General features: G+C 42.1%; 1 protein-coding gene across 1 annotated transcript in view; it reads left to right on the top strand.

The window, feature by feature from the left end:
- DDHD1 (DDHD domain containing 1) overlaps positions 1-15,748 on the top strand; it is a 105,906-nt gene that overhangs the window by 19,179 nt on the left and 70,979 nt on the right. Inside the window, exon 3 of the mRNA XM_038407010.2 lies at positions 9,637-9,738. Coding sequence (XP_038262938.1) covers positions 9,637-9,738 — 102 coding nt within the window. The remainder of the gene's footprint in view (positions 1-9,636; positions 9,739-15,748) is intronic.

Consider the following 15,748-nt stretch of genomic DNA (forward strand, 5'->3'; position numbering starts at 1 on the left):
TTGAAGACCATTTTCATGTACCCCTTCGACCTTCTCTTCTCCAGATTAAACAAGCCCATTTTTTTCAACCTTTCTTCATAGGTCGGTTTAGCATAGGTCTTATTCTTTGAGATGTGAAATTTGTTTAGTCTGTGTGATGCAGCTGGATGTTTTGTTAGCCATGTATATGTTTGATCCTTTTTAGTATCCTACTAAGATCTTGGCTTCAGTGGTGGCATGTAGCAGTGAGTCCCACAGATTAATTATGTATTGTGTAAAAACAGTAGAAATACAGGATCACTTTTTGGTCTTTTAAGAAGGTCCAAAAAAGTAATGCGACCTCCAGGTTTGCAATATCCAGATTGATCTGTATCTGCATCCAAGAAGCCTTCATGTTATCTGAAGTTCCTTTTTATGGCTCTTCCTATCAGAAGTTTTAGGCTGTGTCCTACGCTGTGTCAGAGCTCCATTTGCTGCATCTGGGTACGGAGGCAAAAAAACTCATGGCGATCGGAGGAAGTCCCGGACGACTGGAAAAAAGCTAATGTAGTGCCCATCTTTAAAAAAGGGAACAAGGAGGATCCTGGGAACTACAGGCCAGTCAGCCTTACCTCAGTCCCTGGAAAAATCATGGAGCAGGTCCTCAAGGAATCAATTCTGAAGCATTTAGAGGAGAGGCAAGTGATCAGGAACAGTCAGCATGGATTCACCAAGGGCAAGTCATGCCTCACTAATCTAATTGCCTTCTATGACGAGATAACTGGCTCTGTGGATGAGAGGAAAGCAGTGGACATGTTGTTCCTTGGCTTTAGCAAAGCTTTTTACACAGTCTCCCGCAGTATTCTTGCCAGCAAGTTAAAGAGGTATGGGCTGGATAAATGGACTATAAGGTGGATAGAAAGTTGGCTAGATTGTCAGGCTCAATGGGTAGCGATCAATGACTCCATGTCTAGTTGGCAGCCGGTATCAAGTGGAGTGCCCCAAGGGTCGGTCCTGGGGCCGGTTTTGTTCAATATCTTCATAAATGATCTGGAGGATGGTGTGGATTGCACCCTCAGCAAGTTTTCAGATGACAGTAAACTGGGAGGAGAGGTAGATACGCTGGAGGGTAGGGATAGGATACAGAGGGCCCTAGACAAATTAGAGGATTGGGCCAAAAGAAGTCTGTTGAGGTTCAACAAGGACAAGTGCAGAGTCCTGCACTTAGGACGGAAGAATCCCTTGCACCGCTACAGACTAGGGACCGAATGGCTTGGCAGCAGTTCTGCAGAAAAGGACCTAGGGATTACAGTGGACGAGAAGCTGGATATGAGTCAACAGTGTGCCCTTGTTGCCAAGAATGCCAATGGCATTTTGGGATGTATAAGTAGGGGCATTGCCAGCAGATCAAGGGACGTGATCGTTCCCTTCTATTTGACATTGGTGAGGCCTCATCTGGAGTAGTGTGTCCAGTTTTGGGCCCCACGCTACAAGAAGGATGTGGAAAAATTGGAAAGCATCCAGCGGAGGGCAACAAAAATGATTAGGGGACTGGAACCCATGACTTATGAGGAGAGGCTGAGGAAAGTGGGATTGTTTAGTCTACAGAAGAGAAGAATGAGGGGGGATTTGAAGCTGCTTTCAACTACCTGAAAGGGGGTTCCAAAGAGGATGGATCTAGACAGTTCTCAGTGGTAGGAGATGACAGAACAAGGAGTTATGGTCTCAAGTTGCAGTGGGGGAGGTTTAGGTTGGATATTAGGAAAAACTTTTTCACGAGGAGGGTGGTGAAGCACTAGAATGCGTTACCTAGAGAGTTGGTGGAATCTCCTTCCTTTGAGGTTTTTAAGGTCAGGCTTGACAAAGCCCTGGCTGGGATGATTTAATTGGAGATTGGTCCTGGTTTGCATAGGGGTTGGACTAGATGACTCCCGAGGTCCCTTCCAACCCTGATATTCTATGATTCTGTGGTTGGCATTCTCCTTTTCCCTACGACTATTGGGTGCTGGTTTGGTCCTGAACATGTTAGTAACCATGAGGCTACTGTAATTTAGCCAGCTTGTGAGGGGCTGTTACATTGACTGGGGTTATCTAGAACAGTGATTTTCAAACTGCGAGTCACGACCTGGTAGTGGGTTGTGAAATGTAAGGCACTGGGTCAGGCGGCTCTGGTCAGCACCAACGACTGGGCCATTAAAAGTCCTGTCGGCAGTGCTGCCCAGCTAAGGCAGGTTAGTCCCTACTTGTTCTGACACAACGCTGCACCCTGGAAGCGGAAAGCAGCAGGTCCGGCTCCTAGGCGAGGTGGCCACAGGGCTCCGTGCACTGCCCCCACCCTGAGCCCTGGCCAGTGGGAGCTGTGGAGGGGGGAGGGTGGTGCCTGCAGGCGAGAGCCACGCTGAGCGGCTTGTGAGCCTACGCTTAGGAGCCCAACCTGCTGCTGTCTGCTTCCGGAGCGTAGCGCCGTCTGCGGTGCCAGGACAGAAAGCCTGCCTTAGCACCCCGGCTGTGCCGCTGACTGGGAGCCGTTCAAGGCAAGCCCATGCCCCAACCCCGCTCCCTAATCCCCTGCCCCAGCCCTGAGGCTCTCCCCCGCCCCAAACCCAGAGCCCCCTCCTGCAGCCCAAACCCGTCATCCCCGGCCCCACTCCACAGACCTCACCCCCGTACTCTAACCCTCTACCCCAGCCCTGAGCCCCTCCCAAACCCCTCATCCCTAGCTCCATTGGTTCGTGGGCATCAACAGTTTTCTTCAATTGGGTCTCCAGAAAAAAGTTTGAAAACCACTGGTCTAGAGTCCCACTATGCTTCAACCACACCCTCTCCACGATCATGTCCTTGGCATGTTGTTTTTATCTAGATAGGAATGCCAGGTAAGGGGGGTGTAGAGCTGGTTTTGTGCCTTCTGAGGACTCCACAGAGCAGGGCAAAGGGGTTGTTGCATGGGCCAGAATCTGGTCTGTAGTTTTTCTGTGTGGAGAGAGACAACACCGACCTGTGGGATCGGTCGACACTACGCATGGCTCATGCGGCGCCTCATGGTCTCGGACACCATCTGATGGTCCAGGGAAATCTACATCGAACACATCACCGGCCACTGATAGTACCAGGAGGTGTGAGCCGGTACAACATCGTGCATCAACTATGGGAAAGGGACTGAGAGACTTTTTCCATTGGACCATATGAACTGGAACCATAAACTCACTGAACATTAAATCCCACCAAATGAGGGTAGATCCATCCTCATCATCGTATCCACTCATTATACTGCACACCTGAACATAGCCATTATATGGACAACATACCCCCAAATCTCAATGTCTGTACTTTGACCCGTTAAACTTTTACCCCCAATCGGGGAGATTGCAGATTATGCATTCCTTACGCCACCCATTCCTAACCAAATTTCGTACCCCTTGATAATCTGTACCTTATTCCCTGATAACCAGAAACTTCTATGCTTAAACTCTGTACCGTTTTCTTTTTACTTCAACATTATCTTAATAAAATTATTAAATCTGAAAAAAAGAAACTACAAAAGAGCCATTTGTGCTCAGCCTCACTAGACAGGACACTCAAGACATTTTTTGAATCTGGCCTCTTTGAGTGGAGAGGTCAAAGTGGTTATCTTCTAAGGTGAATCAGGGAAGGAGGCTAAGATGCAGCTCTCCATCTTCTTTTCTTCCTCCTTTAGTTTGCTTCTTTTCTTATTTTCTCCATTAGTAACATCATGGCCTTTTCCTGTCACCTTTGTCTCTTCACCCTGGAATCTTTCTGATGCAGGCCAAGTTGCAGACAGATTTTTCCTAATCTACTAGTTTGTGTTTTGTGACTTGAATAAAACCAGTAGACATCTGTCCCAGAGGTTTTTTTTTCTGTAGGAAAGGGTGCTGAGACACAGCTGTTGCAAAGCAGAGTAACAATAATTTCAGCTATAGACAGGGCCACACTTGAAGAAGAGGAGGATAGAATGTTGGGCTGCATTTGTCTGATTGCTTCATGGTGGAGAACTTTTCCACAGGCAGTGTTTAGGATAATGCAAGTCACAAAAATAAATCATCAGTTTCAGGGGAAAAAAAATCTGCCTGTACTTAAATTAAATAATTGCATATCAAATTTTAACACACAATTATAATAAATGCATTATTTTATAGTTGCTTTATTTGGAGTAGAGATTGACATTTGGCCATGTGGCCTTCCTTAAACGTGATTGTCACACCCCTGATGACTGCTGAAAACCTCAAACACTGTGCATTAGTTCTGTTATGGTAAATACCGACCAGAAATACGACAATTGTTTGTTTGACGTGTGGTATTTAAAGAGACGATGTTAGATATCGTATTAAGGCCCCCAAATTAACTTTTTAAATACTTTTTATATAGTTCATCCAACTCTGTAGTTTTTTCCATATCAGATTTGTTCATTCTTGTTCTAAAAATTGATTCAGTCTCTAACCCAGCATTCATGAACCCAGCAATTATAAATTAGTCTGAACATAGGATGGAAGGTGAAATCACTATTGATTAAGGATGTAGTTCTCAATTTCAAGCTTACAAGCATTTGTGATGCATCACTTCTTTTAATTTTTTTTAAAAAAAAACCTTCAGTGTCTCTTTAATCATGTCTACAATTTGTGTTTATATCTCAGATTATTTTTCTAGAAATATTGGCTTTCTTAAAGGTCCCACACTTGCTTTTCTTGTACTGCAAGTACCCAGTAGCTTTATTTATAGACTTATCGAAATTCTTGAAGGAGGCTGAAATGAAAAATAGTGTCAGAATTTCACATTTGCTATTCTATGCAGCAGTACTTCAACTGAAAAAATGCTTTTGAAATGAGTACAAAACACTGTACAAGATCTTAAATCATCTACTTAAATCGCAGGGTGGACTTAAAATACACTTTTACACAAAGAATTCAGAAATCACTTTTTCCTTTACATACTAGCCAGGGCTAGAGTTAAAGTTTAGGTTTTTTTATCCAGTAGTTTACCTAAAACGAGTGCAGAGAGCTGTATTCTTTAGTGGTCTACGTGCAATGTCTACAGCTGTTGTAGGAGAAACAGAAACCTGAACTCAGGTCCTGGCAGGTTTTAAAAGTAAATCTATTGTCGTAAAGCTAAATGTGTTGCTAATATAAGATCTTAAAAAACAAAACAAAAAAACCCATGTTTTTTCTGTTTAAGAGCAGTGGTGTCTGACCTGAGGGCTGAACATATTTCAAGTCAAGGGGTCAGAATCAGTATTTGGCACAGATTCTTTGTTCTGTTCTTTGGCTTCTGGTGGCACAAAGGTAGATAAAACATTCACAATTCCCTTTGTAGGGATTCCCCTGGAATGAGGGAATCCCTAGGAGGCATAGAGTTGGTAGCCTGCAATTCCTGGTGTACAGGGCATATCAAGGATTGACATGGGGCGTATTGGTTGGAGGGGAGGAATGGGGAGAGTGGTTGTACAGTGGCATGCTCCAGCTGGGTTCAGCTGGCAGATGGTCCCTTGGAAACAGTAGCCAGTTGACACAAGTTAAAGCTACTTTCTCTTCCCTCCCCTGCATTTGAGGAGCTAACCTGTGGGGGTGTGGCAAACAGGGAAAGGATTGCAGCTGCCTCGTATGTTTCTGGCTCAGATTAGAGCTACTCTTGGGGCAGCAGGTGAAGTGAAGGGAGGCAGTTGATAGGGTGGCCCTCCTAGCTTGCTCCCTGTAGAGACATATTTCAAAATGCAGGGCATGGTTCAGAGAACACATTTTCAGTTTCTAATGAAATAAAAAAAATTCTTCACCCTCCTGGGCCACAAGGTTGAACACCACTGTTCTAAAGCATTTCACTCAACTGTTTAATATTAACTGCATTTGTGACACTCTATGATCTTTGGATGGGTGGTTTTTCATGTGTATTCACATTTAATTAGAAGGGAGTGAAGCTGGAAGTTGAACATGAAAATAAGCAGAGAGTACAAATTTAGTACCTTTTTATTGGATCAAAGCTGCAGAAAATCACTCTAACCAAGCAGGAGGCTCCCGGGAACAGCTCTAAGGCAGGGGGCAGGAGCAGCACGTGGCAGTGGGGGAGGGACAGCTGAACTGCCAGCAATTGATAGCCTGCTGGGCGGCTGCCGCATGGGGAGCTGATGGGGGGGCTGCTGGTCCACCCTAGTTCCAAGCCTCCACCAGCTCCACCGGCTGCTTTCCCTGCAAGCAGTGGACAAAGCAGGCGGCTGCCAAACATGTTATAAGGGAGCATTGCACAACTTTAAATGAGCATGTTCCCTAATTGATCAGCAACTAAACAACGTTAACTGGGACAACTTTAAGTGAGGGGTTCCTGTACTGTAGTGCAATCTCTTTATTGTGAAAGTACAACTCGCAATGTAGATTTTTTTTTTTGTTTGTTGCATAACTGCACTCAAAAACAAAACAAGGTAAACTTGAGAGCCTACAAGTCCACTCAATCCTAATTCTTCAACCAATCGCGAAGACAAATAAGTTTGTTTACATTTATGGGATATAATGCTGCCTGCTTAATTATTTACAATGTCCACTGAAAGTGAGAACAGGCGTTCACATGGCACTTTTGTAGCTGGCATTGCAAGGTATTTATGTGCCAGATATGCTAAACATGTGTATGCCCCTTCTTGCTTTGGTCACCTTTCCAGAGGACATGCTTCCGTGCTGATGACGCTCGTTTAAAAAAAATGCGTTAATTAAATTTGTGACACAATTCTCCCCCAAAGAATTCAATGTCCTCTGCTCTGTTTTATCTGCATTCTGACATATATTTCATGTAATAGCAGGCTCGGATAATGATCCAGCACATGTTATTTCTTTTAAGAACACTTTCACTGCAGATTTGACAAAACGCAGAGAAAGTGTCTATGTGAGATTTCTAAAGACAGTTACAGCACTCGACCCAAAGTTTAAGAATCTGAAGTGCCTTCCAAAATCTGAGAGGGACTTGGTGTGGAGCATGCTTTCAGAAGTCTTAAAAGAGCAACGGTCTGATGCAGAAACTACAGAACGCAAACGACCAAAAAAAAAAAAAATCAACCTTCTGCTGCTGGCATCTGATTCAGATGATGAAAATGAGCATGCATCGGTCCGCACTGCTTTGGATCGTTATCGAACAGAACCCTTAATCAGCACAGACATGTCCTCTGGAATGGTGGTTGAAGCATGAGGGAGCATGTGACTCTTTAGGGCATTCGACACATAAATATCTTGTGACGCCAGCTACAACAGTGCCATGAGAACACCTATTCTAACTTTCAAGTGACACTGTGAACAAGAAGCAAACAGCATTGTCTCCTGAAAATGTAAACAAACTTGGCTGAACAAGAAGTAGGACTGAGTGGATTTGCAGGCTCTAAAGTTTTACATTGTTTTATTTTTGAATGCAGGTTTGTTTGGGTTTTTTTTTGTTTTTTGGTTTTTTTTTTTTGCATAATTCTACATTTGTAAATTCACCTTTCATGATAGAGATTGCACTACAGTACTTGCAATGGGAGAATTGAAAAATACCATTTCTTTTGTTTTTATAGTGCAAATATTTGTAATAAAAATATAAACTGAGCACTGTACCTACACTTTGTATTCTGTGTTGTAATTGAAATCAATATATTTGAAAACGTAGAAAACATCCAAAAATATTTAAATAAATGGTATTTTATTTAACAGTGTGATTAATCACGATTAACTTTTTTAATTGCTTAACATCCCTAATTTTTTTTTTTAAAGGAGGATTTTTTGAATAATTGCCAGCCTGGCAAATTCAACCTGGGAAAAAAATACCCAGGTATTTCCTGCCTACTGTATAATCACCAGGCAGTGACAGACTGCAGACTAAATTCTCTCCTCAGTTACACAAGTGCAGCCCTTATGAGTTTGATTCTCTGCTCTCATACATCAGCTTTACACCTCTGTAACTCTCTTCACATAGTGGACCTCCTCCCAGTTTATACTGATCTACGTGAAAGGAGGAATCAGGCCCATTGTTTTCAGTAGGGTTGTGGAAGTTTTACCTGTCCCTTCAATTGGAACTTAGTGATTTTGTTGATACAGGAATCAGAATAGAGAATCCATTTCATTCTCTCAGAATTTAATCACATATTCTTCGCCATATTGGCTTTCTGGAGCTAAAAGAGTTTTGTAATAAAAGGGAAAGCTTCCTTAAGGCTTGTCCCCACTAACTGGGGTGTCAATTCTAGTGCACACCAGCATCTAGCACATTTACTGGCTCAGGTGGAGCCCTCTGGCACTCACCAAAAGTTCCTTAGTGCAAATTAATATAGTCCTGTTTCAAGCAGTACTATGTTAACATGCAGTAAGAAGCTTTTAGTGTGTGTAAGCAGGGTCCAGATGGACTAGTTAGTGTGCAACACGCTAGTGTGCACTAGAATTTACACCTGAGCTAGTGTGGACTGAGATACCATGTAGACAGGCCCTTAGTCACTAAAGAAAAAAGATATGACTGAATGAATACACACAGAACAGTTTTACTTAGTAAGATGCCGCCATTTTTACATAGTCACTTTTTGGGGGAGAGCCTCATTTTCAGACTAATGACAGGTTTCAGAGTAGCAGCCGTGTTAGTCTGTATTCGCAAAAAGAAAAGGAGTACTTGTGGCACCTTAGAGAGTAACAAATTTATTAGAGCATAAGCTTTCGAAGTGAGCTGTAGCTCACAAAAGCTTATGCTCTAATAAATTTGTTAGTCTCTAAGGTGCCACAAGTACTCCTTTTCCATTTTCAGACTAGTTACTGGAAGCCCCAAATAAATACGATAGCAGTTAATCAAAACTGACTTTTAAGGTACCTATTGTTTTCCTGTTTCACAGGTGTGTGAGAGCAGTTTCTTCCAGATCATCTAACTTCCTGCCTGGTGGATACTGCAACTTTCATTCCTCTCACGATGTTCCTTCCATAACTGAACTGCACTGGTGCCTCCCTGTTTGGGTAAGGTAAGTCCATCAAATGTTGAAAAGTAGTCCCAGGGCTTTCTTTTCAATAGTCTTGCTTTATATCCTAGAAGGAATGAAACAAGACTATTGAAAACCTTACAAAAATGACGGACTTGCCTTACCACCATGGGAAAACTGCAGTGCTGTTCAGGAATGGAAGGGATATCTCAAGCAGAGTGTATGCTGTGCTGTCTGACTGTGTGAGAGGCAGCTGTTTACAGACCTATGAAACAGGGAAACAGTAGGATATTTTAGCCTAACTTCCTTCTGATGACCATGTCCTCATACTATTGAGAGAGGCATTCAGTAGCTGACCTTAAAGTTACTAACTTTTTTATTGTTTACAGATTACCTTTAAGATTCCTGCATACTACCCATTGCACGAATATACTACATTTTGTTTTTGTACGTGCCAATGCGAAGGCACTGAGTGAGATTGATAATCAATGGCATGGTTTGTCTTTTATTGATGATGTTAGATGTGCCACACCCAGGATGATATAAATGTTTGTTTTATGAGAACTGAAGAAATAACATTTGGCTAACATAAATTGATATTTTTGCTACAAAATCCATTTAAAAAAAAAGAAATTATGTGCTTGCAATATTTTTGAGTAATATTTGCCAAATTTGGCCATTCATTTCAGTGATAATACTAATGAAAAGAAAAATGATGCCCCTTTTTAAAATTTTACTTTGAAGCTCAGTGTTTTTACTTTTAGTTGTCTACCACCTCCCTCCCTTCTCCCTCCCTTCTCTGTTCAAATGGAGAGGATATAAGGAGAGTACAGATGCTGCATGTCTTAAACGAAAGCGTTCCCAAGGTACAGTAATTGTAGATTTCTTTCTTGTCGTTTCCTCCTGTCTTAGGAAGCTTTAAATTGTAGCTTGTATATTTCAGTGAAATGTGTTAGATCTCTGTGCTTCCATTTCTTGCACCATATTTATGTCATCTTCCCTCAGAAGGGGAGGAAAAAGCATTTTGAATCTTAGAGGAAAAATAGAAACATTGTGACTCTTAGAGAAAAGTAGAAACTAACAATATATTTGTGCTAGCACTTAGTTACAGTGTTGTGACAATCATGAAAAATGTAAGCATTTTTTTTTCAGCCCTGTTGGTATGTTATGAGCTTTTCAGTCAATGAGACAGGGTCCCTGCACCAAAGAGCTTACAATCACAAGTAGATGTAACCTAGAGATAAATTATGTCAGAAGAAATAGGAGCTAAAGGAAAGAAAGGTTGACACTAGATAGAATTATGAGGTTGCTTTTTTGTGTAATCACTTTTTTTGTGTAACATGCATTGTGTTTTTCCTCATTTTTAAAAATTGTTTTTGACATTTTAAAATGTAGATTTGTGTGTGTTTTTTCACTTAATTGCATTGCATGTATGTTTTCCTTTTCTTTATTAAATTAATATTTTGCAATGGGAGTCAGTGCTGATCTGAAGCGAGGCTTCAGGCAATTGAAAGAGAAAGGGGAGGTTGTTGCACCTGGGATCAGGACATTATTCGTCAGAAAAAAAAACTTGTAATTTAAGTAATTGAACTCACATGATGTAAATCAGTTCACCTCATAAACAGGATGGATCCTTAAGAACCATTAGTGATTAGGAGTAGGTTTTCAAAAGTCCCACTCAGCATTGGCTTAATTCTGCTCCTTTTGAAGCCAATGGTAAAATCCTGTTGACTTCACGGGGAGCAGAGTTAGCCCTACACTGAGTCAGTTTGAAAATCCAACCCTAGACCTACAGTTTAAATTTAGATGGTAGCTGTGAAGTTATTGTGCATTGTCCCTGTATTCTCCTAGATCTGGGTGACTATATAGGGTGGATATAGATGTGTTTAAGTATGTCTGACCCAAAAGACTGTATCATTTGACACACAAAAATATTGCCCTTCCGACTTCTTTAATTGCATTTTCCTTAATTGAGTCCAAAATGCAAATCTCTGAATACAAGCTGTTAATATTTAGCTCTCGTGTACCACTTTTCATTGATGGGACGCAAAACTCTTTACAAATATAAACAAGGATTCCCATGTTAAAAATTGGAAAACTGAGGAGCATAAATGTTGGCCTTTCTGACTTCAAAAAGCCTTTTTGGGATTACTTGCAGTATGTAAGGTAAAGCACGAGTAAATCTTTGTGGGATCGGGTCCATAATCATTTAATAATTGTCCTGTTGTCCTGCATTTTTACTTGCATACAAGAAATATAACTCTAATAGTAACACTTGGTTTACCCAAACATGTGCAATTGTGATCTTCTTCAATGCATTTGAATTAAAAGTAGATGTTAAGGTGTTATGTTGTGACACTGACAAATTGATATGCCGAGGAATAAATTGAGGTATAATGTAAATAATGAGAACAATGTAGAACAGCTCTATTTACTTATTTAAAAATTTATTTAAAAACAATAGTCTTTTTTAGGTTGAATAGCAACACTTTTGTTTCTTTAAAAATAAAACTGCATTTTAGATCAGCAGAGATTTTAGCCTCAACTTTATGTATCAGGACTTCAGAATTGTCCAGACAAATGGCCAAATTTTACTCCTGGTTATGCTGTGGCACTCCTGCTGATGTCACTAGGAAATTATACATGTATTAAAGAGGAGAATTTGGTTCTAGATTTCATAACGCATCTGCATCTCCTTCACCTTGTTGCATGTGGTTGATAATGAAGCCTGTGTTACTATTATCCACAAAAGTTCCAACATGAAACATTTTTTAAAATAAATATATAATGTGTGAACATGCAGAGATAAAGATTAAAAGTAAATTTGTTAAAGGGTCCCACTCCTTTGGATACCAGATCTGACCAAAGAAGGTTTCCTTTTTGCACAACTGTTACATTAATTGCTATAGCACTTCAGGGATTGCAGTTATCTGGATTGATTTTTGTAGATTTTTACAGCAGAAATAAAAAGCAATAAATGTTACACTTTTTGGTCCTGGTTAGCAAGTGCAAGATGAGCAGATGCTTTTCAAATATTTATTTTAAAAGGTATTTAACTTTGAACTCAACAGATATAAGGAAATATAGTGCGTTCTCACATGGTGGACTCATACAGTTCTAGTGAATGTCAGTGGTAGGTAGTTCTACATGCTGCTCATGATGAAAATAGGCCCCAATCTCTAACATTAGTTTCTTATATCCAATGCTAAATATGCAGAGAAATATTGTTGCACTTTTTGCTTGCTTTTTACAAAACATGTATGTGTGGCTCTTAGTTGCTCTTTGACAGCTGGGAAGCAAACAAGGTACCATTCAGCTTATACTTTTTTTGGAGAATAACGTAGCAGCAAATGTAGGTTAGTAGAACCTTGTAGAGTTTCTATGGAATCCTGCCATTAGGAGGGCAGGGTTTGGTCCCAGGAAGAGGTCAAGGATTCTGTTAGCCCAAGCCAACATTTGTCCAAAAGCAAGGAACTTCCACAACAGGTGCCTTGCCACTGCACTGCTGCCTAACCCAGATCCCAGCTTGCTACAGTGCCTGAACATAATGGCATTTGCGGGGGCCGCATTTCCAAGTTGATCCCCAGCTTCCCCACGGACTCACGTCAGTGTGATGTTCCACAACATGAACCTGGAAGCAGCATCAGTTCTTGAAGACTTGGTATGCAATAAATATACACTACTGTGATCGTGGATTTGGGGAAGGAAGAATTCCACAGAGATACCTAGGAAAGTTGTCTGCCTCTGTTCCTAGTCTTCCTAGCCTCCTTCCAACTCAGAGTCACATCCCAAGCACAGGGAATTCTGTGATGTCATGAAGGAGAAGTATGGCATGGAGGCCTCCTTTCCCTTCTCATCTCCAAACAGAGATCCTTGGACACGGTCTCATCTCTGCTCTTAGAAATAAAGTGAGCATGGAGTCCTAAGATTACAATGGCTAACATTAAATGGAAGTGTCATTCAATAATCCACTGAATGATTATATAAAGTGGCCTTTTACACGTGCCAAAGGTCACCCTAAATCTACGTACCTCCTCTGTTTTTTCTGCCACTTAGAAGCAGAAATATTTTTGTTTGTCTAGTGTCAAATTAAAACTTATTTTTCTGTGCTTTGGAGCCACCAATCCAGAGCAACTATGTAGTTTCTCTTATTTGTCTGTGAAGCAGTTTTGCATCATGAATATGTTTTCATCCTCTCTTAATTCATTGCTGACCTTTGTGCTGACTTAATTTAGCATCAGATGGCATTAGGTCCGCATACCCTGACAATGAGACCAAAAGTCAAGCAGCAGAAACAGGCATGAATGCTCATTTCTGTGTAACTGTTTTGTAATGCAAGTGACTTAAATGTGAAGTGTAACTGTTCAAGGCATAATAGTTCAACCTTTCCCTGAATGAATTCATGAGAGCAGAAAGAAATCCTCTTCAGTGGCTTCAAATAGGAAATGGAGGACACCGCTTCACCTGTCATAAAAAACCTGCTTTGCTTGAGTTCAGGCCAGGCTCTTTGGACTGGTAACGTTGCTAAATCGTACTTGTTTGGCTTAGGGCCGTTGCTCTTGCCTCTCCAGAAAATGTAGCTTCCTTGCATAGGACCGTAAGACCTAGGCCTTGTCTAGGCTGGAATTAATTCTGATTTCACCCTTCCATGTACTTACTCACTAGTCTAAATCCCTGGTGTAGACAAGGAAATCAATCACTTGCATGTTATAACTTCACAACCAGTTCTCCATTTTCTGATGTAACCCCTAATTCAGGTTGAAACCTCCTCCTAGTTCGTATTCCCTGTTTTCTGAACTTCTGTACCCTTGTGGGAGAGGGGTCAATTTAAACTTTTGCAAGAAAGCTCTTTTATAGAGCCCATTATCTCTATCCACTCTGTCCATAGGGGTGAAAGTGTCTAAGGCCTTCCCTGACAGTAGCGGAGCCAGACACCATATCCTTGTGCCCCACTTTGTTCAATTCTTATCCCATTCATATCATCCTCTCCTCTAAAGTGAGGAAATAATTTGGAGTCTGTGCCATCCACTGCATATGTGGGGTCTGGTTCCACTTACTGGATCGGTGTTTTATTGGTGTAGTCTCTCCATTTCAAGCTCATGTTGACATTCCTTGTCCTTCTCTCCCTCTTGTGCTGATGCTGGTTCTCCCAGACTGCGCGCGCGTGCGCTCGCTCTCGCGCTCGCTCTCTCTCTCTCCCTGCCAGCAAGCAGCTGGGGTTCCAGGCACACTGTGTCCCCATCCAGCTTCTTTTGCTCTAATTGGAGATCTGTCCAGTATCTCTGCTGCAATGGTGCATTCGGTCTGGATGGAACGTAGCTGCTGTCTCTGTCAGCCTCTTCCCTGATCCCCTCTAGTGTCTCCAAGATTTTCCCCACCTGCTGGACTCTCTGACAGCAGGCTGGATGTTCCCTGTGTTCCTAGATGAGTGGTGGGCAACCTGTGGGTTGCATGCAGCCCATCAGGGTAATCTGATTGCAGGCCACGAGATATTTGGCTGACATTGACCGTCCGCAGGCACAGTCGTCGTCCCCCCCATCCCCGTCCCCCCCACAGCTCCCAGTGGGAGCTGTGGGAAGCAGCAGGATGTGCTGGCCGCCACTTCCCGCTCCTATTAGCCAGGAACTGCGAACTGCAGCCACTGGGAGCTGCGGGGGGCCGTGCAAAATGTCTCGTGGTATGCAGATAGATTACTCTGGGCCACACGTGGGCCGCAGGTTTCTCACCACTGTCCTAGACAATCATTCTTTTTTCTGATCCTCCAGAGCATAGGAAGTTGACTAGTCATGCCTTTGTCCTTTCTTCAGGAATGAGTTGCCTTTCTCTGCATATCTCAATTAGATGACTTTTTTTCAGCTGTTCATAACTCATTTTACCATCTCTCTTTTTGCTGTTCCTGTCTTGAAAAGACAGAGACTTTTCTCTGTGTTTTTTCCTTCTATAGTACTTGCTTTCCCTGCTGTTGGCCCTTCACTGGCAATTCCCCACTGTCCTAACTGCTACTATATATGTCCCAGTTTCAGGGTTAACTGCATCTTTGATCCCCATCACCATCACCTTAACCCCTTAGTCTTCATCAAGGTTTTGGGCTTCCTGGCTGTCGCACCTCTCAGACGGAGACCCACGTCTCTCTTTTCCTCCAGACTCGGGGTGCAGTCCCTCTGCATCTCACTGTGATTTCCCCAGCAGATCTGACCCAGGTCCAGCAGCTGTGGTTAACCTTTCTCCAAGGGCAGCAAGGGTGTATGCTAATTACCAACCAGCTTTCACAAAGCAAAATAAATTTATTCTTAGGTTAAAAGCATTACAGAGAAAGCATATAGGAATGTTTGTTGCTTTCTGTACGCTTAGGTGTTTCTATCTCATGGGGCCCTCATAAGACTAAGTCTTTCCACCCTTTCAGCAAGGGTTGGGGTCTCCCTAAGACCCAAAATCCTGTCTGCAAATAGAAGATCCCGTGTCTGTTCAAGCTCAGCTTTTTATATCTGAAGTCCTTTCTTTGTTTGAGTCCCTGGAAAAAACAGTTTGAACCAGGATATGCAAACCCACCCTAGGGGTTGGTAGTCCTCTGGAGCTGTTTATAATCTCAGGGACTGAAGTAATCACCCTTATTTTTAGTTCTTGGGGGAACAGTGGTAAGCCTCCCACACACACAATAGAGAAGCTTACAATCACTGGTCCACAAAATACATAAAACGTTCGTAAACTTAGTACTATATAGTCCCCAAAGTGACTACATGTGTTAACATTCATTGCTAGTAATATAGCCCAGAAAGAATGTTCATTATTATCATTAATATTTGTTTGTATTACCCCATAGTGCCTAGAAGCTGTACAAACAGAACAAAAAGATGGCATGAGTGTAACATTATGGGC

The sequence above is a fragment of the Dermochelys coriacea genome, chromosome 6 (genome assembly GCF_009764565.3).
Source record: "Dermochelys coriacea isolate rDerCor1 chromosome 6, rDerCor1.pri.v4, whole genome shotgun sequence".
Taxonomy (NCBI): domain Eukaryota; kingdom Metazoa; phylum Chordata; order Testudines; family Dermochelyidae; genus Dermochelys; species Dermochelys coriacea.